General features: G+C 38.9%; 1 protein-coding gene across 1 annotated transcript; it reads left to right on the top strand.

The window, feature by feature from the left end:
* Positions 1-617: 617 nt before the first annotated feature.
* LOC128890638 (uncharacterized) lies at positions 618-2,425 on the top strand. The gene is made up of 2 exons (XM_054149294.1): positions 618-1,005; positions 1,317-2,425. The coding sequence occupies exons 1-2, from the start codon at positions 618-620 to the stop codon at positions 2,423-2,425; spliced, it is 1,497 nt and encodes a 498-aa protein (XP_054005269.1).
* The last annotated feature ends 23,509 nt before the right edge of the window (positions 2,426-25,934 follow it).

The following is a 25,934-nucleotide window of genomic DNA, read 5'->3' as shown; positions in this document are numbered from 1 at the left end:
AATATACAGACAATATAGAGTTCTCTCGCAATGCGAATAGTAAAACGCTACAAGGTTCGGGCCGATATATCGGCTCTGGCACTTCTCGCCAGTGCAGCAAGGACCCCCGGCACTGAAAGAGTTAAAAGAAAATTGTATGACCGCGGGCATTTTTTAAACTTACTACGATACTGAACCATACTGAAAAGCGTCTTTAGACTACTGGCACAACACCGCAGCAGAGACGACAACAGCGCTGCAGTGGACAGCGCGAAAGCGAAGTAGCCATATTGTCATACAAATTTTTTGCCAGCTATCTAGTAATTCTCCACCTGTTCGTTGGTGGTGTCAGCTTACTATATAGTAGTTCACCTCCTCTCCGTTAGTGGCGCTAGTTTACCTCCTGCGCACCCTTAAAGTGAAAGCATCGGCTTGAAAAGTCCCGACAATTCGATCAGTTTAAGTGGTTTCAAAGCGGTAATAGTTAACAAAAAGTTGTTCAAAAGTGAAAGTCAAGAGAGGTGAGGAGATGAGGAAAGTTAGGAGGTCGGCAATGGCCGAATAGTGCAGTTTTTGTACAAAAAACTGGAAAACAGGGAACCAGGAGTCAAAGAAAAGAATATAGAGGAACTGTCGACATGAAAACGGCAAATAAGAAGCAAGAAGCGACATCTGGCGTACAGCCGAGATTGGTAGATGTGAGTGCGGAAGTCATGGAGGCAACGAATGAGAAGTCAGCACGGAGAAAACGTCCAATAGCAACGCAAGAGAGGCCCAAGAAATATAGCGACAAAAGAAGTAAGGAGCATGCGCGCAGCAAGAGAGTAAGGGAAGAATCCAGCGAAGGGGAAGAAACCCAGTTAGAAGAAAACCAAGCGAAAGCGAAGCAGTTAGAAGCGAAGAAAGTTAAACCAGTAATAAAGACTGTGAAAATAGTCGAAAAAGTGAACATTATAGTTAGAGACGATAAGGATATAGGTGCGAATAGCGATAATAACGTAAATATTGAGTACAGGCGTGATCAAGGTAAGAAATATGATTCGTATTCCCATGTTCAACACGTGGCGACGACGTGGCTGAGTCGCAGTTTCCAGAAAATCAAGTAGAAGAATACAAGAAAACAGAAATAGCTTTTTTTCAAATTCAGGTTGTTTTTAAAAATGGTCTAACTCCTTTATCATATAACAGAAAGGCGAATTATATTAAAATATTTAGATTTTTAAGGCCCGACATAAATCTGATAGAGTCTATTAAAATGGTCACAAAAACCATTGCTGAAGTTAAGGTAAAAAAGGAAGAACACGGGAGATTAATATTTAACAAATATTCAATTCTAGATAAAAATAGATTCAAAATGTCTATTCCTCATCGCGCAGAGGAGAGAGTAGAAGTCGTAAAAGACTGGGATCTTCCATTGGAAGACTTGAGAGAGGAGATAGAGCCAGGACAAGGCGTTATATCGATTGAGAGGCTAAAGAAAAGAGTCAGAGTTGAAAAAAAGTTTGAGATGAGAGATTCTCACCTTACACTAGTAACATTCGCGGGATGCAGTCTGCCGACGAAACTGATAGTTATGGGAGAAGTCGGCCTGAATATAACACCGTTCGTACGCAATATAAGACAATGTTACAACTGCTTGAAATTGGGGCATATTAAAAAATGGTGTAGGAGCAACACTAAAAGGTGTTTCAATTGTGGCGATTCATTCCATAGCGATTGCAATAGAGAAGCCAAGTGCATAAACTGCGAAGAAGGTCACGGGGCACTAAATAGAGACTGCCCTTACGCAGTCTTAGAGAAGGCCATTAACAAACTTATGGCTTACAAAAACGTATCATTCCAAGAGGCTAAGCAACAACCCATGCTTGAACTGGGTTTTGTTGACAAACGTTTGAAATACAGGGAATCAGACGAAAAGGAGGAGTTTTACAGAGATAACAAAGAGTTTCCTTCGTTAAACAGATTCAAAAAGAAAAAAGTGATAGTGGAAAAATGGGAGGACCAACCGTGCGAGCTACGACATCCATTCTGGAAACACATAAAACCCAGACACCAGACAAGAAACGACAATAACAAAGCAAACAACTATAGATTAGAAATGCAGAACAGATTTGAAGCACTAAGTGGAGAAGAGGACCAAGGAGACGATGCAAGATATTCAAGGAGGGAAGAGGTAACCTACGCTGATAAAGTAAAGGCAAACAATAAGAGTATTAGAAGTAGCCCAAACAAGGAAAAAACCATGGATCAAGGGAAAAAAGGTAATCATTCAGATTATGATATTGAACAATTACTACAGTGGATTAGAGAAGAGGAACTGGAGGACGTAGTATTGAGGAAATTAAAAAAAAAGAGGCAGATACAGCCAGGAACAATTAGAAAACACGTGGGGAAAGATAGATTCCAACTTGAAAAGGCTAGACAGGAATGTACAGAGGCAAATTAGATCGTACAACTACAGCGAACTACCTAAACATATTACCGGAGAGAACCTAGTAGACGAAGAGTTAGAAGAGATGAGACGCAGGGAGGAGGAGAAGAAAAGGGCATTTCTTTACAAAAACAGAAGAAATGAAACTGGATACAGAAAACAGAATTTCAGAAGCACGGATAGAAACGACATCTACCAAAACAAACAGGATTACAAGGATTGGAATCAATCGAACAAAATTGATAAACTCATGCCGGAATGGAAGAAGACAGAAGAGCAACCCTTAACTAGTGGGTCCCACATGAGAGAGGAAGTTTGCAACAAGAATACTTGATCTGCCAGCCCTCCCACCAGCTCCTATCGACGATAGCTGGGACGCAGACATGCCAAAGGAGGAGCACAAACAAGTAAAAGCCGTCAACTTTATATCCACAATTGTGGATATAAGCATAAACATAGAGGACAGTTTATATATGTGTAATAGGATAAGATGTTATTTACATGTATTTAAATGTCCGGAATTCTTCGCAAGATATCCAAAGAGGATGATCAAAAACACACATTATATTCGAATAGTAGCAGAAGATGAATAATTTGTTAAAAATAGGAACTTGGAACGCAAGAAGTCTAGGAAATAAGTTAGAGGAACTTAAAATTATTATTAGAAATTATGATATACTATGCATTACAGAAGCTTGGATTACTAATTACGATTTCATTAGAATTAAGGACTATAATCTAATATCCAGCGATAACTTAAAGGATATTGGTAGGAAAGGCCAAAAACAACCAGGTACAGGTATTGTAATCATATCCAAAAATAACTTAAAAATCACAACATTAGAAATAATCAAGAATGAGGATTTATACGAATATATCAAATGTTGCGTATGGGATAAAGAGAACACTAAAATTCTCAATTTAACAGTTCTCTATAGAATGCATAAAATTAAAATGTCATACAACGACTGGAAAGCGTGTCTAAATAGAGTCAATATAGTAGACGATGATATGTTGGTAGGAGACTTTAATGCTAGAAATTCGCTATGAAATTGCAGTAATAGCGACTGGGTGGGAGATAATTTAGTCAGAGCATTGGAATTTAAGGAACTATGTGTGGTAAACGAAAACACGATTTCTAGAAGAGGTCAGGGTACATCTCCGTCTAATATAGACTTAATAATCACTAGAATTCAAACAGTAGGCAAAATAGAAATAAGGGAATCAGGGATAGATCTGGGCTCAGATCATCAAATAATAGAGACTCTTTTTTATACAGACAAAAACATTCAAAGCAACTTTAGCTGTAAAGTAAGGAAAGATAGCATTACATTGTATGATAGACAAAAGGTAAATTGGTCAAATATAAGACAAATTCTATCTGACAAGAAGCAGGAAATCAAACTGGAATTTCAAAAGAAAAAAGAAGTTAACGAGAAGTACCACTACTGGAAAGAACAACTGGTTAATGCCTTCGGTCAGGGAGAAAGAAAAAAGAATGGCAGAATGGAAGAGAAAAATTCAAGAAAGACAAGAAAGAATATCAACACACAAGCAAAGGAAAACAACAATAGAGGTAATAGAGCGAAATGGTAGGACGAAGAATGTCTTAGAGCTTGGACAGACTGGAAAACAAGTAACAGAAAATTATAGATCACAGGAACTGCGGAAGACTTCAATATCATGGTAGGTTTCAGGGACAGATGGAAGAAACTCAAGAAGGAAAAGAAGCAGAAACAATGGACTGATCTAAGGGAAGAAATTTCGAGAAAAAAAAATTTGACTAAAATTTGGAAAAGGTCAAAGGATTAAAGGACTATTTTACAACAAACAAAATTAAAATGGATTGTAGAGTAAGAGGTGAACTGGAAGCACAGGAAATAGAAAAACTGGTAAGTAAGAATAATAACGCGGAGATTTTAAAGGACAGAAACCATCATTTAAACTCATATCAGGAATTCCCTTATGCTGACATATAGAATAAAGAAGTAAGCAACATAGAAGTACTACGCAATAGAAGCAGGCAAAATAAAAAAAATTGGCACCAGGACTGGACAAGATAGATTATAAGACTTTGTCGGAATTACCATTATTCATGAAAATATTAGTATCAGAATTAACGGAGGACAGCTGGGAAGAAGGAAAGGTACCAGACGATTGGAAGATAGGACAGCTCTGTCTGCTGGACAAACCAGGTAAACAAGCTCTGAGACCCATCACTCTGACCTCATGTACAAGCAAAGTAATGGAGAAGGTAGTTAATAAAAGGCTGCAACTGTGGGCTGACGAACTTAAAATTCTTGACAAAACTCAATCTGGATTTAGGAGAGGAAGATCCACAATGGACAATTTATACAGAATCTCAGCAGAAATCAAAGAGAACACAAGGAATCTGGAGACCACACTAGCCACTTTTGTTGACATAAAAGGAGCTTACGACAACGTAGACTTAAACATTTTGATAGATATTTTAATTAAAAAAAGATGTCCAAATAGGATAATTAGATGGATACATGCTTGGCTGGAAAATAGGAAAATTGAATTCACAAATACCTTAGGTAAGAAGTCGATAATCAACTGGAGGAAAGGAGTTCCTCAAGGAGCGATCCTGAGTCCAACACTGTTTAACATTTATATTACAGGGATTAGAGAAAAACTACATAACCAATGCACCTTGTCACTAATATACGCAGATGATATTGCAATTTTAAACAAAGACAGAGCAGAAGAGAATGCAAAAAAAAATACGGAAGAATCTTTGAACGGCTTATTGGAACATCTTGAAAAAAGAAAATTGGAAATCTCACCAGAGAAGACACAAATAGTTAGATTTGACAATAACACAAAGTTTAACAAAATAAGAATAGAGATAGGTCCAATTAATAACAAAATTATATTAGAATCACAGTCGGAGGCCAAATTCCTCGGGGTCACGTTAGACCAAAACTTAACATTCCGAACGCATATAAAAGATCTTGTATGTAAAGCAAAAAAGAGGGTTAAGGTCATTAATTATCTTTGCTGGGGCAATAGGGAGGGGCATCACTCAGCATTGGGCACTAAACTTGGTAAGAGCACTAGTCTCCTCTGTGTTGGATTATGGAGCACCAATCTTCCTGTCACTTAATACAAGCTTAGAATTACAAGAACAGATCAGAAAAGTAGAGTCGGCGGCTCTACGTGCTGCAATAGAATACAGAATGACCACCCCTATCAACGTCATGTACGCGGACAACGGGTTCATAGGGATACAATTTAGGGTAAGGATGGCAGCAGCCAAATACTAGACGAAACAATTTGAAAAGGAAGGCAATGATAGTATCACGTTAGAATTCTAAAAAGAAGTATTCAACAGACAGGCAAACTTAACGGTTCTCGACCAAGTGTGGTACACTAAAATAACACAACCAAATATAGCGGAAAAAATGTTTCATCTGGTTAACTCGTTTGAACCAACCATTATGAAAAGGAATAAATTATATGAGCAGATCGCGTCGTGGAAAATCACCGTTGATGGCGGTGGTCATTCAATCACGAACGTACATGTAGAGATGGAACTAGGGAGGGAAATAGAAAGAGGAGCTATCCCGGTTAAGGTGGCCCCACTGGCTTTCATGGACAAATTCAAGTTGAATAGGGACAAGACGATAGTACTATATACGGACGGCTCTAAAATCCCCAACGCTCTGGCTAATGGGTAAGCGATTATAGAGCAAAGAGATAAGGAATTTAGGAAAATACGTTTATCAGTTAATACGGCGTTGACAATATATACGACAGAAGCGATTGCAATTTATAATGCGTTAAAAGTGGCGATTCAGTCCAAAAAGGAGAATATTTTAATCTTGTCAGATTCAATGTCAGTACTAGTTTCCGTAGAAAATATCATAAATAACTCCAAAACAATAGGAAAAGGGAAAGATAATGGATGGGTAGACAAAATGGATAAATTAATCTATAGTACAGAGAATATAAACAAAATAATATTAGGATGGATTCCTGCTCGTGTAGGAATTCCTGGGAATGAAGCTGCAGACGATACGGCAAAAAAACGAACAGAAATAGCACATGAAATAGAGTTGAATAATCCCATACTGAGACCTAGTTTTGAAAATCAAAGACATGATTTGGGAACAATTCTCAAATAAAGTTGAGAATATAGGGAAAGAAAAGGGGACCTTGTATTTTGAAAATCTATGGGAGATCCAGAAAAAGAGTAAGTTCAAAGCCTGGTTTTACAAATTCAGGAGAATTTTAAGTAGAGATGCCATAAGGGCAATAGCTAGAATCAGAGCAAATCACTATAATTTAAAAGAGTCCTTGGGTAGAAAAGGGACATTAGACGACAAAAATTGTGAATGTGGTCAAGGGGAAGAAACTATCGAACATGTCATGTTTGAATGCTCCCTGTATAATTTGCAAAGAATGAACCTGTATGGGAAAATAGGGAAAGAAATAGAAGAAACAGGCAGAAGTATATACGGTTTGTTAACTATGCACAAACTCAAGGTATACAAGGCTATAGTTTCCTTTTTGGACGAATCGCAACTTAAAATGTAATATTTAAAATAAGTAACCGATAAGAATTAATAGAAATAAAGTAAGGGCATCTAGTGCCCGGAATAGCGATAAGACGGTGAAAGCGTGTAAATAATTTACATTTAGGAAAAAAAATGTGGTATGATATATGTATGTAAAAAAAAATTCCTTTCTTTTTTTTTGAATTTTATGTTAGAGCAAGGTAGGAGGAGTAGTGATAGTATTAGTAGTAGGAAGATAGAACTAAGTAAGTAAAAGAGAAATGTAAAGAAAAACAAAGTCAGAATGAGTTATATAACTTTATTAAAAAATAGATAATAAGCACTATTGTAACCAATTATGTATTTCACAGGAGAAATGTAAACTGTCTGACAAGACAACACTATAATAAAGAAAAATCAAATCAGGAGTGTAGCGGGGAAGCGAATGCAACGGTCTAAAAAAGTCCCGACAATTTGCGAATTCTAAGTGCTTTAAAGCGGAAAAAATATAAAAAAAAGTGCACATAAGTGAGAAATAAGGGAGGAGAAGAGATGAGGAGAGGGAGGAGATCGGCAGTGGCCGAATAAAGCAGTTTTTTTACATAAAAAACTGTAAATCAGCGAACCAGGAGTTAAAAGAAAATAGACGTACCAAGGACATGGACATGGAAAATAAGAGGTTGCAAGCGACACCTGGCGTCCAGCCAAGATTGGTGGACGTAAGCGTGGAGGATATGGAGACAGCCAATGAAAAGATAGCACGAAGAAAGCGACCAATCATAATGCAGGAAAGGCCCAAGGTGGACAAGAACAAAGGAAGCCAGGAGCATGCGCGCAACAAACGATACAGGGAGGAGTCCAGCGAAGGGGAGGAAGCCCAGATCGAGGGAAACCACGTGGAAGCGAAGTTACAAGAGAATAAGAAAGTTAAACCGATAGTGATAAGTGTGAAAAAAATGGAAAACCTGAACATTGTTGTTAGAGACACTAAGGAAATAGGAGTTAAGAGCGAAAATAATATAGATATCACAGATAAACAAAAAAACCAAGGTAAGAAATACAAATTACATCCTCATGATCAACACGTGGCGGCAGTTGATGCGTCGCAGTTAGTCGAGAAACGCGTAGATGAAAACGTAAAATCAGACATCGCGTTCTTTCAGATACAAATCATATTCAAAAACGGTATAACCCCGCTTTCGTTTAACAAAAAAGCAAATTACATCAAAATATTTAGATTTTTAAGACCAGACATAAACCTAATAGAGTCGAATGAGTCCTCCTAAGGGAGGAAGACATAGCCTATGCAGACAAAGTGAAATCAAACCAGAAGAATAATAGAAGAATCCCAAATAAGGAAAAGAACACCACGAATGACAAGAGACAGAAACACACAGACTATGATATTGAGCAACTTCTGCAATGGATCAAGGAAGAGGAACTAGAGGATGTGGTTCTGAAGAGACTGGAAAACAGAGGAAGATACAGCTCTGAACAAATGGAGAAAATGTGGGGAAAAGTGGATTCCAACCTTAAAAGGAATGTCCAAAGGCAGATCAAGAGCTACAACTACAACGAATTACCCAAGCATATAACAGAAGATAATTTAGTAGACGAGGAATTAGAAGAAATGAGACGAAAAGAAGAGGAGAGGAAAAGAGCTTTCTTGTATAGGAATAAAAGAGACCAGACGCAGGATACAGAAGACAAAATTTCAGAGGAACAGATAGTAATGAAACATACCATAACAAGCATGAGAATAAGGACTGGAATCAACCGAACAAGGTAGACAAACTAATGCCAGAATGGAAAAAAGCGGAAGAACAACCCACAACCAGTAAACCCAAGGAGAGGGAAGACTTCGCCGCAATGGTTTTTGAATTACCTGCTCTACCACAAGTACCGTTTGACGACAACTGAGATTCAGATGCTCCAAAGGAGGAGCGTGATCAGGTAAAAACAGTAAAATCAATGGCAACAATAGAAGAGAAAGGAGAGGAGAAAACGGAATTAGAAGCCTTCATTCCGATGGAAGAAGTAGGAGCGAACATAGAAATAATAAAAACAGAAAAATCGGCAGACTGCAACAGCGTAAGCGAGGTCCCATCAATCTCGACGGGTATCACAGTAAATAACTGTTAGGAGAGGGAGTTGGACTCATTCAAATCTCCAGACGGTAAATCAGAAAGAGAAATCGAAATTGATTGGGAAAATGAGGATAAATTGAAAGAATCAGAAAAGGAAGATTTTATTTTATATTAAGTTTAATCTACATAGGTATCTCAATTTAAAAGTTTTAATTTTAAAAAGATTCATTGTAGAATAGGAATTAAGTATGAAATTATATATAAGGCTTAACACAGAAATTAGGATAAGGTTTCGCAAACATGGTAATAACAATTATCGGAATTTTTCACAGGAAATCCGACGACAAAGCACAAAACTACACTTCATATCCTGAAAGTGGTAGGAGATGCATAGTGTGCTAAAGATAGGAACTTGGAATGCTCGTAGTTTAGGAAACAAGTTAGAAGAATTAAAGATTATTATAAGAAATTATGACATATTATGTATCACAGAAGCATGGATAACCAATTATGACTTTGTTAGGATTAAGGATTATAAACTAATTTAGAATGACAACATGAAGGACATTGACAGGAAAAGCCAAAGACAACCTGGCACAGGTATCGTAATTATATACAAAAATAACTTAAACATTACAACACTAGAAATAATTACTATTGGGGAATTGTATGAATATATTAAATGTAGCATCTTGGATCAAGAGAATGTAAAAATTCTAGATTTAACGGTCCTTTACAGGATGCACAAAATCAAACTTTCGTATAAAGATTGGTTAGATTGCCTAAAAAGAATTCACATTAAAGGTGATGACATATTGGTGGGCGATTTTAACGCTAGAAATACTCTGTGGAACTGCCATAGCAGCGACTGGGTGGGAGATAACTTAGCCAGGGCGTTGGAATATAAAGAACTCTTTGTAGCAAACGAAAACACGGTTTCTAGAAGAGGTGTAGGGGTAGCACCGTCAAATATAGACTTAATTATTATTCGAATACAAACAATAGGTAAATTAGAAATACGGGAATCAGGAATAGATTTGGGCTCGGATCATAAAATAATAGAGGCTCTTTTTTACACAGACAAAAATATTCAAAGTAATTTTAGCTGCAACTTGAGAAAAGATAGTAATAGACTGTACAACAGATAAAAAGTGAACTTGTTAAATATAAGACAAACTCTGTCGGATAAGGAGCAGGAAATTAAAACAGAATTTCAAAAGAAAAAAGAAGTTAACGAGAAATATCATTACTGGAAGGAATAACTGGTCAATGCCTTTAGTCAAAATGAGCATCAAAAGAATCGCAAAACAGAAGATCAAAACGCAAGAAATACAAGAAATGAAATCAAAGCAAAACCAAAGGAAAACAACAATAGAGGTAATAGAGCGAAATGGTGGGACAAAGAATGTCTTAGAGCTTGGACAGACTGGAAAACAAGTAACAGAAAATTATAGATCACAGGAACGGCGGAAGACTTCAATATCATGGTAGGTTTCAGGGACAGATGGAAGAAACTTAAGAAGGAAAAGAAGCAGAAACAATGGACTGATCTAAGGGAAGAAATTTCGGGAAAAAAAAATTTGACTAAAATTTGGAAAAGGTCAAAGGATTAAAGGACTATTTTACAACAAACAAAACTAAAATGGATTGTAGAGTAAGAGGTGAACTGGAAGCACAGGAAATAGAAAACCGGTAAGTAAGAATAATAACGCAGAGATTTTAAAGGACAGAAACCATCATTTAAACTCATATCAGGAATTCCCTTATGCTGACATATACAGGGTGTCCCAAAAGTCGGGGAGGAGCCGGAAATGGGGGAGGGGGGGGGGGGTAGCTGAGACAATTCTGAACAACAATTTCCTTTGCAAAAATATCGGATGGGGCTTCGTTAAGGAGATATTAAGCGAAAACCCCGACCAATCAGAGCGTGCGTAGACCGTTCGAGCGGCCGCGGTAGCGAAGGTTTTTTCGGACCGTTCGATTCTGTTCGGGTAGCTTGAAAAATTCAAGTTACTTGGTTTCTTTCGGGTATCTCGAATCTTTCAAGCTACTCGGTCTTTTCAAGTACTTGACTCGGCTCGGAAATCGGGTCCCGGTTTGACTCGGCTTGAAAGCCGCTTGAATATTCGGTCTTTCCCACAGCTCTAATTGGAACACGGTAAGAGCGCGGCGCGACCCCGCGAGAAACGCAGAAGACAGGTAAAGTGGAAGAGTACCGAGCGGGGTACGATGGGTTGCCTAGCTGCCGGGCGCTCTTGAATGCTGGCTCCGTCCGGCTCACTTAACTACTCTTTCAAATCTGCTCCGATTTAACAACGAAAGCGTGATTTAAAAAATCTGAATTGTTGGGGACCTGTTAATAAAGCATTCGCGCATCCGATACCATGAACGGCATTGACGTGGGGTTGCTCGTTCACCTTGCAGATGGGCCTGAAGTTAGGGGTGGGTTTTCCCTAAAAAACGACATTTTCGTATTGTATTGCCATTCACGCGGAAAAAGACATCAAAACTGTGTCGCACCGATGCCCTGGACTATTGGACATGTAATGCACGCAACGAAACAACGTTCCAACCCTTACACTTGGGGGTGGGCCACCCCTACCTCTGCCCTCCCCCCTTCAGCTCCGGAGGCAGTTTTTGGCATTCATCCTTAACATATCGAGAACAAATATGGTGAATTCCATCGCCGTCCAATGTGTGGAAGTGTTCCCTTACGAAGGGGGTTGAAAATTTGCGAGCTATTCCACTCCCCCAAGGGGTGCCTATGGGGTGTACGCGATGGGTGAGGGCATTTTCTGGATCAGGGGGGTCCAGAGAATGCATTGAGCCCAAAATCGAGACCGTCGTCCAAAAATTGTGGATTTTAGAGAGGGGTGGGAGGTTGTGGGGAGTGCGTTTGTCCGAGAGGGATTTTAAGGGGTGCATTTTGTAGAGGGCATCAAGGAGAGTCGCCCCAAAGGTTTTTTTGAATTTTTCAACCTCTTCCGTCATCCCTGGCCTGTTTCAAAGAGGCATTTTTCTACGCCCTCCCCTTTAGGGGGGTGAATTAACCCCTTCGCATCAACCCTCGCCAATGCAACTTTACACACGCCTAGGGGACACTTCAAAACTACTCCTCACCCAGTTTCATTTCAATCGGTTGAAAACTCCCATAGTTACGACGGTTTGAAAAAGTGTCCCGCTAATTTTTGGGAGTAGTGTACATTGGAATGATCAACACGTGGTCGGAAAAGACACGTCGCAATTAATCGAAGGGGAGGTCGAAGTTAGCGAAAAAGCTAATATTGCGTTCTTCCAAGTTCAAATAGTCTTTAAAAACGGAACTACTCCGTTTTCTTTTAACAAGAAAGCCAATTACATTAAGATTTTTGAGACCAGACATAAATCATATAGAATCCATTAAAATGCTAACGAAAACTATCGCGGAAATTAGAGTCAAAAAAGAAGAATACGGTAGACTAATTTTCGATAAATATTCAATTCTAGGCAGGAATAGATTCAAAATGACGATCCCACATAGAGCTGAAGAAAGGGTGGGCGTAATCAAAGATTGGGATTTGCCATTAGAGGACCTGAGGGCAGAAATCGAGCCAGGGCAAGGAGTAATATCCGTAGAAAGATTGAAAAAGAGAGTGAGGGTTGAAAAGAGATTCGAGATGAGGGATTCGCACCTCATCCTAGTCAAATTCGCTGGTTGCAGTCTGTCGACTAAGTTAGTCGTAATGGGGGAAGTGGAGCTAAATATTACCCCTTTCGTTAGGAATATTAGGCAGTGTTACAATTGTCTCAAGTTCGGACACATAAAGAAGTGGTGCAGAAGTAACACTAAGAGATGTTTCAACTGTGGCGATACGTTCCATGGGGAATGCAACAAAGAGCCGAGATGCATAAACTGCGAAGAAAACCACGGGGCGCTAAACAGGGACTGCCCATATGCAACGTTGGAAAAGGCTATCAATAAGCTGATGGCGTACAAGAATGTCTCTTTCCAGGAGGCGAAACAGCAGGCCATGTTAGAATTAGGTTTCGTTGACAAAAAACTAAAGTACAGGGACTCAGACGAACAGAACGACTTCTATAGCAATGACAAAGACTTCCCAACACTTGACAGATTCAGGAAAAAGAAGATTGTAGTAGAAAAGTGGGAGGACCAGCCGTGCAAACTGAAACACCCATTCTGGAAGCACGTGAAACCTAGACAACAGGTATGAGTCATTGAGCGAAGAGGAGGACCAAGGAAGATACCAACCACATTTGATGGAAGAAAGTACGACCTACGCAGACAAAGTAAAACAGAACCAGAGGATGAATAGAAGAGATTCAAATAAGGAAAAGAACAACTCTGCTAATAAAGGACATAACCACACAGACGATAACATAGAACAGCTTCTGCAATGGATAAGAGAAGAAGAATTAGAAGACGTCGTGTTAAAGAGGCTAGAGAAAAGAGGAAGATATAGTACAGAACAAATGGAAAATATGTGGGGAAAGATCGACTCTAACCTAAAAAGGATGGACAGAAATGTACTAAGTCAGATAAAGAAATTCAACTACAGTGACGTCCCGAAACACATAACTGGGGACAACTTGGTGGATGAAGAACTAGAGGAAATGAGGAGAAAAGAAGCGGAAAAGAAGAGAGCATTCCTCTATAGGAATAAAAGACAAAACCACAGTGGAACGGACAAGAATGATGCATACTTTAACAACTATGAGAACAAGGAGACAACACAGTTGAACAAGGTAGACCGATTGATGCCAGAATGGAAAAAAAAGGAGGAACCATCCACATCCAGGACATGAGAGAGAAGCGTTCGCCGCAAGGGTTTTGGAACTTCCACCTTTACCCCAGGCACCAGTGGATGACAGTTGGGACCTAGACGAACCACAGGTGGATCTGGGCAAAGAAAAAACAGTAAAAACAATGGCAACAATTGAGAAAAAGAAGTGGAAAAAATGGAGATGGAAGTTTTTATCCCGACAGAAGAAGTAGGAGCCAATATAGAAATTGTAGAATTGGGTAAATCGGCAGACTGCAACAGCTTGTGTGATATCCCCTCAACCTCAAAGGGAATTATCGCAAATAGCTACACTGAGACGGATTCTGACTCTTTCAAATCCCCTGATGGAGAGTCTGACAGCGATAATGAAATTGTATGGGAAAATGAGGAAAAAGCTAAAGATTTAGAAAAGTAAGGATTTATTTTATATTAATTTTAGTTTAAGCAGGTATTTCAAAATAAAATACTTAACTTAGCATAAGATTATAGCAAGAAATCATATATTAGATATATAATGGAAAATAGGATAAGATTGTGTTTAGATGTTAATGACATTTGTCGAAAATTATTTCACAGGAAAGATGATAACAAAGTACAAAGTTATACTTTATACCCTGAAACTTCAAGGAGATGCATTGTGTGCTAAAGATAGGAGTTTGGAATGCACGTAGCTTAGGCAATAAGTTAGATGAGCTAAAAATTATTATAAAAAATTACGATATATTATGCATCACAGAAGCATGGATAACTAATTATGACTTCATTAGGATTAAAGATTACAAACTGATACACAATGATAACATTAAGAACATTGATGGGAAAAGCCAAAGACAACCTGGCTCAGGTATAGTGATTTTTTACAAAAACAACTTAAACATTATCACATCCGAAATAATCACTAACAGGGAACTGTATGAATACATTAAATGTAGTATTTTAGACCAAGGAAACGTTAAAATTCTAAACTTGACGGTCCTTTATAGGATGCACAAAATTAAACTTTCGTACAAAGATTGGTTAGATTGTCTCAAAAGAATTGACATCAAAGAGGATGATATATTGGTAGGCGATTTTAATGCAAGAAATACGTTATGAAATTGCAACTGCAACGACTGGGTGGGAGACAACTTAACCAAGGCGTTGGAGTGCAAAGATTTAATAGTTGTAAACGAAAATATGGTTTCTAGAAGGGGTTTGGGGGTAGCACCATCAAACATAGATCTAGTTATCGCGTAGATAAAAACAATAGGTAAATTAGAAATTCGAGAATCAGGAATCGATTTGGGTTCAGACCACAAAATAATAGAAGCTCTTTTTTACACAGATAAAAACATTCAAAATAACTTTAGCTGCAAAGTAAGAAAAGATAGTAACAGACTTTATAATAGACAAAAAGTGAACTGGTTAAATATAACACAAATTTTATCAGACAATGATCAGGAAATTAAAGCAGAATTTCAAAAGAAAAAAGGAGTTAACGAGAAATATGAATACTGGAAGGAACAATTAGTCAATGTATTTAGACAAGACGACTTGCAAAGGACTCGCAGGACAGAAGAACAAGTTGCAGAGAAAACAAGAAACAAGAACAGAGGAAAACTAAAGGAAAACAATACTAAAGGTAACAGAGCGAAATGGTGGGACGAAGAATGCCTGAGGGCTTGGATGGACTGAAAAACCAGCAATAGGATCTTATGGAACACAGGGACAGCCGAAGACTACAATATTATGGTGGGTTCAGGGACAGATGGAAGACACTAAAAAAAGGAAAGAAAGAAAAGCAATGGGAAGATCTAACTGAAGAAATTTCGGGAGAGAAGAATTTAACTAAAATCTGGAAAAAAGTCAAAGGATTGAAGGATTACTTTACAACAAATAAGACTAAAATGGACTGCAGAATAAGAGGAGAGTTAGAATCACAAGAAATAAACAAACTGGTAAGTAAGAACAACAACTCGGACATTTTGAAGGACAGAAATCAACAACTAAATTTCTACCAGGAATTTCCTTATGCTATCATATGGAATAGAGAAATAAACAACATTGAAGTCTTGCACGCGATAGAAGCAGGCAGAACAAAAAAATCGGCGCCAGGACTTGACAAGATAGACTATAGGACATTGTTGGAAATTCCATTATTTATGAAAATTCTTTTAACAGATCTGATGAAGGACAGATAGAAAGAGGGAATAGTCCCAGAAGATTGGAAAATGGGACAACTTTGCTTGTTAGACAAACCAGGTAAGCAGGCACTTAGACCCATCACCTTGACCTCATGCCCAGGCGAAGTGATAGAAAAGGTGGTTAACAAGAGGTTGCAATTATGGGCGGATGAATTCAAAATTCTTGACAAAACCCAATCCGGCTTTGGGAGGGGAAGATCTACAATGGACAACCTATACAGAATATCTGCAGAAGTTAAGGAGAATGCAAGGAAACTAGAAACCACCATAGCCACCTTTGTAGATATCAAAGGTGCTTACGACAATGTGGACTTGAACATATTAATAGACATTCTGATGGGAAAGAGATGCCCAAAGAAGATAATACAGTGGATACACGCCTGGTTCAAAGACAGAAAAATAGAATTTACAGATGTACTAGGTAAAAAGACAATAATCAATTGGAGAAAAGGGGTCCCACAGGGGGCGATTCTAAGCTCAACCCTATTCAATATTTACATTACAGGGATAAATGAGAAGATACATAACCAGTTCACTTTGTCACTCATATATGCAGACGACATTGCTATCCTTACCAAAGAAAGAACAGAGGAGAAGGCGGTAGAGAAAATGAAAAAAGCAATGAATATCCTACTCAACCATCTGGAGGAAAGGAAATTGGAAATTTCACCGGAGAAGACACAAATAGTCAGATTCGATAACAACGCCAAGTTTAACAAAATAGAAATAGCGGTAGGGAAAGTAGATAATAAGATCATATTAGAATCCATTCCTTTAGTCAAATTTCTTGGGATCACGATAGATCAAAATTTAACCTTCCGTACACACATAAAAGATCTCGTATGCAGAGCGAAAAAAAGAGTTAAGGTTATAAACTATTTATGTTGGGGTAGCCGGGGAATTAGTCAACACTGGGCACTGAATTTAGTAAGAGCACTGGTTTCTTCGGTGTTAGATTATGGAGCTCCAATTTTCTCGTCACTTAACACAAGCGTAGAACTGCAGGAACAAATAAGGAAAATAGAATCAGCGGGGTTACGCGTGGCAGTAGGTTACAGGATGTCCACTCCCATCAATGTTATGTATGCGGATAAGGTATTCATAGGGATTCAGTTCAGAGCTAGAATGGCAGCAGCCAAATATTAGACAAAACAATTTGAAAAAGAGGGTAATGAAAGTATAACAATAGATTTTCAAAAAGAAGTTTTTGATAGATAGGCAAATTTGGCCGTTCTGGATCAAGTATGATACACTAAAATCACACAACCAAATATTGCCGAAAAGATGTTTCATTTGGTAAGTTCTTTTGAACCAATAATCATGAAAAGAAATAAATTGTATGAGCAGATCACTTCGTGGAAGATTAACATTGATGGTGGTGGACATGCAAACATGAACGTATACGTAGAGTTGAAGCTGGGAAGGGAAATAGAGAAAGGAGCCATTCCGGTTAAGGTGGTCCCCCTGGCTTTTATTGATAAGTTCAATCTGAGCAGCGATAGTACTATAACGCTGTATACAGATGGATCTAAAGTCCCTAACGCCTTGGCTAATAGGGTATCGTTTATAAAGCAAAAAACAACGAATTTAGAAAAAAAGGGTTATCAGTTAACATTGCGTTGACGATTTACACGACGGAAGCGATTGTTATCTATAATGCGCTGGAGGTTGCGATTCAGTCTAGGAAGGAAAATATACTGGTTTTGTTAGACTCAATATTGGTTTTATTGTCAATAGAAAATCTTATAAATGATTGTAAGGCAAACACAAAGGGAAAAGATAATGGATGGTTAGACAAAATTTGCAAACTAATATATAGCACAGATAACAAACAAATAGTAATAGGATGGATTCCCGCCCATGTGGGAATTCCTAGAAATGAAACAGCAGACGTGACGGCAAAAAAACAGACAGAAATAGCGTACGAAATAGAGGGAATTGTCTCACACTGTGATTGTTCGGCATAAAGCGTGCGAAAACGGTATAGGAAATAAAACTCTTTGGTTTACGAAAACTAAGGTCTCTGAACTTTACTATAATTTGGGAATTACAATTATCGTCCGAAGACTCACAATGTAATGCCCGTTTCGAAGTAGAGTCCCCTTGTCGAAGGTTGTCGAAATCGAATTGACTCCGTCGCTTGGGGTGCCGGCCGACGATGCCTCGCACTACCCCTTCTTCGCCCACGTTATCACCCCTCCGCTCGCCTAGGGGTGCGCTAGCGGGCCGCGAGTCAGAATAAGGCTCAATCAGGGCGTCTCGCTTCCCACTCTCACACTCGTCGCCAACGTTCTCGGAGACCAGCGATGCGCTATCGCGGGATTTCTATTTGTTTATGCGCAAGTTGACGTCACAGCGGCAGCCCTTTGTTTAATTATACTCGCACCCGAAGCGCCACAGGGGCGCTTCCAGGAACCCCTGAAGGGGGTAGACATGGCACGTGACCTCTCCGATTTGGCTGGTCGGTATTACAGCAGATTTTTCTGCATAGAAATGGTAATACCCATAGAGACACAGCTGACCGATGAAAACGAGGTGGCGCTTTCTGTTGTTTCTGAACGAAGCGAGAAACATAATTCGCTCTTAGCGAGCGAAAATGAGATACATATAGTTTCTCCGATTTGTTTCGACCTCTCTTTCTCTCCTCTACTGGCTGTCCCTTTCTATGTTGGCGCTCGGCGTGTAAACAGAATCGACACCTCGGTTGAGTATACATTGTAAGTACGTATAACCAAATATTCAAGTCCGACCAGCTTCGAATCCGTTCAGAGTTTCGAAGCGTCGACGAAATAGAAATAGACAGTTTGATGAAGAAAAAAGAGAGACTGATAAGGAATGTTTTTTAGGTGTCTGCCTCCGATTGTTTTGATTTTTGGATATGTTTTGAAGGGGCGAAAAATAAGATGTACCTACTTTTTATTTTGTCCCGTTTTCATATTTAGGGGGTGAAACGATATAAAGTTTCAGCTGCAATAGGCTATCTCCGAAACTATCATAGATAGAAGAAATCTTTATAAGAAAAAGTTTCATGGTTTTCTATCTGCATATAAAATCTGACCCACAATTTTGTAAAAAAAATAATTTCTTTAAAATAAAGAATCTGTTCCTAACATTATTTTAAAAGTAATCGCAGTTTATAGAATAATAAAACGAACATATTTTTTTTCTGAATCTATTGATGTATAACATGTACTTGATTATATGTGTGTTGTTTGCGAAAAACAATATCTATAATCTATAACAAATTTGACATGATCGTGACCCGGCGCGGCGTATCTGCGCGATGGATACAATACACCCCCGCTCAGAAGTATGTGGACACTAAATATCTAATAACAGTTGCAAATTTATTAATATCAATTGTATTATTTATCTTTCGATGTGTTTATGTTGTATTAGCGAATATATTTTATTAATAGTCTTTTTTTAATATCACATGAGTAATGATAAAAACCTTTAGAGATAACTAGATAATATTATCATTTTTTTTTACCAAACTTGGATACTATTAATTTCTTCATTGTATCCGAAGTAATATTATCTCATTTATTTTGTAATATTTCGCCATAAATGTGTTTGATATATTGAACATTCTTTCTGAACTTTTCTATCTAAACGATCCCATAGTTCCACTCAAGAATTGAATATGGCAGTCGAAATATTTAATATAATTAAATATTGTTAAATATACATCCAATATAGAATTTAGCAACAAAAGTTGTATAGTAATAATTTACGATGTATATTAATTATTCATTGAAAGTAGTACGTCACCACATATTTCTAAGTGAGGGTATACGTGTAATATGTATACGCAAAAATGTAAAAGACAAATATAGTATAAGATATATCAATAGATGCAGACAAAAATGTGTTCTTTGCTATTATACAAACTGCGATTACTTTTAAAATAATCTTATAAACAAATTATTTTTTACAAAATTAAAGGCCAAGTTTTATATGCAGATAGAAAAGCATGAAACTTTTTCTTAAAAAGTTTTCTTCTATCTATGATAGTTTTGGAGATAACCTATTGCAGCTGAAACTTTAGGAGGTCGTTTCACTCCCTAAATATGAAAACGGGCCAAAATAAAAAAATACGTACATCTTATTGTTCGGTCCTTTCAAACATATTCAAAAATCAAACCAATCGAAGAAAGACACGTAAAAAACATTCCTTGTGAGAAATTTAAATGCCTAGTAATCTGTGAAACAATAATGCGACAAACTAACTTTTTTTATTGTTTATTTTTTTGTAATAAAAGTTTCACTAACATATTGGTGAGGTTTTCCTGATTAAAATGAGACCAAACACAATATTGTTATGACAATTGGTTATGATACTAGGCTTGTAAATGTTTTCTTTTACTCTTTTTCTGCTGTCTGTTCCTATGCTCTGTCGACGTCGGTAAATGTAAGAATATTTCGACTTTAGTAAAATGGCAACAGCGCAGCGTGGGGAAAGGATAGATGCTGTATGTCAGAATGACAACGTCGCAATGTATCGATATTCACGTTAGCAGTCGTCCTCAGTAACCGCCATCTCATACCGATTTCCTGAACTAAATTTGGTACGCGACTTGCTCTACCATTATCCACAAAATGGCGGAACTCGATTTTGGGAATGCCTTTACGATTTTTCGCTTTTTGCCCTTATATTAGCATATTTTGGGTTGAATGAGGGCTCATTTGAAAGAGAAAGATTCAATACATCCGGGACTGGTCATCGTGTGAGTCACAATACTCTTATAGTGACCTACAAATACTTGGATTCTGCAGATGTATTTTATCGTATTCTTTCTCTACTTTGGACACTCATATTATTAGATATTAACAAGATCTCGTTGAATTATGACCAGCCCTGGATGTATTCAAGCTTCCTCTTTCGAATGAGCCCTCATTCAGCCTAAAATATGCTAATATAAGGACGAAAAATGAAAAATCACGGACCCCTTTTTACACCCAGTTTTGCCGGTAATGTCACCTCTATCCCCTTAACGCGCACATCCTGTCTCATACTGGGATCCAATGTTATTCCTAAATTCTAGTTAAGTGCATCCGTTAAGAAATCCCACGACAGCCCATCACTGCTAGCGACCAGGGCGGGCGGCCGTCCGGTGCCTCACGGAAAGCTCGCGCCACCCGTGGGTTTTTCCGACCCAACGGTACGGTCGCTCGCAAAGCGTCGGACCCACTCGAGATTCCAGAGATCTCGTAACGTTCCTACGACATTATTATTGACGGCAATTGTAGTTGCCGAGCCCAGGCAGCCCTACGTTTCCCACGCCCGTTGTAAAATATTATCGACCGCTCGTTTTGTTCTCCGCGTCGCGCGAATAAGAATATTACCGGCCTAACGTATTCGTTTCTAAGACGTAACTCGGCACTCAAATCTCCCGGTACCCTAATTTCGCATCTCGAAAGCCGAATGGATGCGGAGACGACTGAAGGTGCGCATTGCTTGCGCCTTATCCAAAATCATCTTATCCGTCCGCTATCATGTAGCGCACCATGACGCCTTCCACGGTTTCGTTCGCAGGCTGCTTGCCACGGGTCGGTCTTTTGAGCCTTCCCGCGCAGAGGTGACCTGCAGATACGCGGAGCGAGTCCCAGTGAGGTCTGTAAAGTCTGAGGGTGGCCAAACCACTCCCCAACTGATTAATCTTTTCGCCATGAATCGCAACTGCCGATTCACGCGAGTGCGAACTTGACCGCGAAGGAACGCCTATCTTTTTAATTAACCTTCGTCGACGCCTCCCTTCGCAACGCGAGCCTGACTCTAGTAAGCATCATTGTAATCATAATGTATTTCACAGGAAAAGTATAAACTGTCCGACAGGACAACACTGAAATAAAGAAAAATGAAATGAAATGAAATGGAGTGTAGCGGGGAGTGGACATTTGACACCTGAAACGAGAGTAACGGCCGAAAAAAGGTCCTAACAAAAAGCTAAATTTGAGAAGGAATTAAGTGGAAAAAAAAACAACCAAGTGTATCCAAATGAAGTCCTAAGGGAGGAGAAGAGATAAGAAGAGGGGGGGTGTCGAGAGACACCGCGTAATACAGTTTTCTGCAAAAAACTGTAATCCAGGGAACCAGGAGGAAAAATTACATAGAGAAGCCATGAACACAGAAAAGAAGAAGCAACAGACGACACATAGGGTCTAATCAAGATTGGTAGATGTTAAGGTAGAAGAGATGGAAACAACCAATGAGACAGCGGCACGTAGAAAGCGGCCAATCACGATCCAAGCTGTGACAACGGAGAAGAAATACAAAGAAATAAGGGAGCATGCGCAAAACAAGAGGAGCAGAAGACGGAGAAGATTCAAGAAAATAAAAAAGTGAAAGCTATTGTTAAAAGTGTGAAGAAAGTTGAAAACATAAACTTTGTGATTAAAGACAATAAGTTTTTAGAAGATAAGTTAGAAATAAGGATAAATAGTACGGATAAAACGAACGTCCAAGTTAAGATAAATAATCCGCAGTTAAAAGATTACCTCGTGGCCGAAAAAGAAGCGTCGCCATTAACTGGTAAAGGAGATGAAGATAACAAACAATCGGACATAGCTTTTTTTCAAATTCAATTAGTTTACGAAAACGGGACAACCCCTCTTTCTTTTAATAAAAAACCGAATCATATTAAGGTATTTAATTTCTAAGACCCGATATACAGCACACAGAGTCCATAAAGATGCTTACAAAAACGATCGCGGAAGTAAAAGTTAAAAGGGAAGAATATGGTTAGTTCATATATAATAAATATTCAGTTTTAGATAATAACAAATATAAGATGACTATCCCACATAGAGCCGAGGAAAGGGTGGGTGTTATCAAGGACTGGGATTTACCTATAGAGGACCTGAGGGCGGAAATAGAACCGGGACAGAGAGTAATATCTGTCGAAAGATTCAAAAAAAGAGTGAGGATAGAGAAAAGGTTTGAAATGAGGGATTCGCATCTCATTCTCGTTAAGTTTCCTGGGTGCAGTCTGCCGACAAAACTAATTGTGATGGGGGAGGTGGGTGTGAACATTACCCCATTCGTCAGAAACAGCAGGCAATGCTATAATTGCCTTAAAGGGCCTAGCCGATTAAGATGGTCAAAACTGCCCTTAGAGCTTTTTCAATGGCTCTTGAATCATTCGAAACCTGACCAAGAAAACCCCCTCTGAGTACAATTTTAACCCTCTGGCTTGCCCGTGAGGGTAGTTACAGGGTAAAATAGATTTTACGCTTTTCGGTGCATTTTCCGGCCTCAAATGCATTCTAATATTCTGAAAAAATCTGACACATTTCGGATCCTAAGGCGCAATTTTGAGAATTTTTTTCAAATTTTTTTGTTACAAACTGTGGGCGTAAAAAATGAAAAACCTCAAAAAAATCGAAAAAACATTTTTTTCAAAAATATGAAAACATGCTATTCTACTGTTTGGTTCCCTGATAAAGTACAATAACAGGCAGTGTCGTCAATTCTTTTTAAATTTTTTGTTCGGCTGCTTCATTGTCAAAAACAATAAAAACTGAATTTTTTCGACGTTATTCCTGCGAGGAGGAAAGTTACACTTGTTGGCTTTGTCATGGGCATATGTTAAGTAATTTTTAGCGTTATTACACTAAAACAAGCAATTATTTTACCTAAAAAATGTGATTTGAGAGAAAGAAAAAATTGTATTATGTTCGATATACAGGGTGTCCCAAAAGTCGGGGAGGAGCCGGAAATGGAGGGTAGCTGAGACGATTCTAAACAACAATTTCCGTTGCAAAAATGTCGGATGGGGCTTCGTTAAGGAGATATTAAGAGAAAAAAACCCCGACCAATCAGAGCGCGCGTAGACCGGCCGCGCTTGTACGCAAACAAGTGACTTGACGTGCATCGTAGGACATTGACGCTGCCGCCTAGCGCGTAGCCTTCGCCACCGCGGTCGCTCGAACGGTCTACGCACGCTCTGATTGGTCGGGGTTTTCGCTTAATATCTCCTTAACGAAGCCCCTTCCGACATTTTTGCAAAGGAAATTGTTGTTCAGAATCGTCTCAGCTACCCCCCATTTCCGGCTCCTCCCCGACTTTTGGGACACCCTCTATACAGGAATGTTCTCATCGCTGACAACATCACCGATTGGCGTGGCGGTTAAGGCGTCAGACTAGAGATCGAATACTCTGGCGTTCGAATCCTATCGGTAGCATTTTTTTTTCTATACGTCAAACTTCATTTTTTTTACTTCTTATTATGTATATGGTTTATTCATATAAGTTTAACAATATTTATTTAGCGTTTTAAAAATATTTAAGTCACATTTTGACGTAAAATACATAAAAAAATAGTTTTGGAGCATAAACAGTATTAGAAAACTCCAGCATAATGCATGTACCTGTATGCATAGCAGCTATTATTTATTATTTATCCCATGCTCGATACCTCCATACTATTATACGGCCAGCCGAAATACTTAGCACCATTTTTAATCAAAATGAAGTTACGCCTATTAATGAGGACAGTGATGAAGATTAAAAACCGGAACGCATTATTTTCGGCTTAACCCATCAACGAATACAACGATAAGTATTTTTAAACTAGTCTTCATATATGTATACATTTAGAGCAAAATATAAATATTTCTGCAATTACTAGGATACGTAAAATCGAAAGCTACAGGCAAAAATGATATTCAAGAATTCTTGCAGTATTCTACCCACAATTACAAAAGATAAGTCCATTTCTATCAACTACATATAAATATTTATTTTTATGATAAATAAATAATTCTGTAATTAACAGGTCACGCAAAAACAGTAGCTGTGGGCTAACAATGACAACTCGGAAGATCAGCTACTGTATATACTCCTTTCTATTTTACCCGTTTTTACAAATTCCAAAAGGCTTAAAAACTAGATTCATGATGTTTAATGTTAAAAATGTTAAATAGGGCCGCCATGATGAACATATACAATTACAGAATCGAGGAAATAATAGATACTCCAAAACTATTTTTGTATGTATTTTACGTAAAAATGTAATTTAAATATTTTTAAAACGTTAAATAAATATTGTCAAACTTATATGAATAAACCATACATTACATAATAAGAAATCGAAAAAATAAAATTTGACGTATAGAAAAAAAAGATGCTACCGATAAGGATTCGAACCCCAGAGTATCCGCTCTCTAGTCTGACGCCTTAATCGCCACGCTAATCGGTGATGTTGTCAGCGATGCGAACATTCTAGTATTTATTCTGACGGGGCAGAACTTTTCTCCCCGTCACGAAGGCACCCTGACCCCGGAAGGTCCTCGCTCCCTCCTCGCCCGAACACGCCACGGAGGTGGTCGCGTGTATGGAAGAATGCGTGGCCCGTGGCCCAATAGGGACCCCCCATTCTTTTTTGCCCCCCCTCGCGCTCGTGATCAGCGCCACGTCCTCACTAGAGCGCGGCAAGTCGCCGGTCGTGGTATCCTCCACCCAAGGATCCCGGTGTGGCCACCACCAAGAGGACTTGCCATCCTCTACAGACGGTCAGCCTCTGCCCTCGCCCCGCAGCTGCCACGGGTGACAAAAGTAAGGAGAACGACACCGACGTCTGGAGATGCCATGGTGGTGGCACACCGTAAGGAGCCCCTTAAAGCTCCTGGGTGGGGAGAGCCACGAGCCGGCGACGAGAAGAGCGCGATTTCGAAAAGCGGACAATCAACGGTTGAAACGCGAATCGCGACGAATCCGTGCAAGCGAGCGCCTCTTCTCCTTTGTTCTTGGGATTTTTACGAGTTTGTTGCGTTTCGGATCTCGAGTGTGTGTGGTGGACCTGTACCCCATTTTGGAAGGATACCCCCAAAGGAATCAAGGATTTTGGAAACCGGAGGGCCACCCCCTGAGCCAGGTAGGGCCCACGCGTTGGGGTTTTCCTTTGTGGAGTGTGTGTGCGAGTGCGGATCGAGTGTGCGTGTCCGTGAGT

Source organism: Hylaeus anthracinus, unplaced genomic scaffold (genome assembly GCF_026225885.1).
Source record: "Hylaeus anthracinus isolate JK02 unplaced genomic scaffold, UHH_iyHylAnth1.0_haploid 12001, whole genome shotgun sequence".
Classification (NCBI taxonomy): domain Eukaryota; kingdom Metazoa; phylum Arthropoda; class Insecta; order Hymenoptera; family Colletidae; genus Hylaeus; species Hylaeus anthracinus.
Note: the sequence above shows the minus strand (reverse complement) of the source record. Positions and strands in the feature narration are given on the sequence as shown.

Excerpts from the sequence above, each read along its gene's own strand:
- LOC128890638 (XM_054149294.1), top strand. The coding sequence starts at position 618 with ATGAAAACGGCAAATAAGAAGCAAGAAGCGACATCTGGCGTACAGCCG. Across the intron at positions 1,006-1,316 it reads TGAGTACAGGCGTGATCAAG|ATAAAAATAGATTCAAAATG; the intron begins GTAAGAAATATG and ends ATTCAATTCTAG.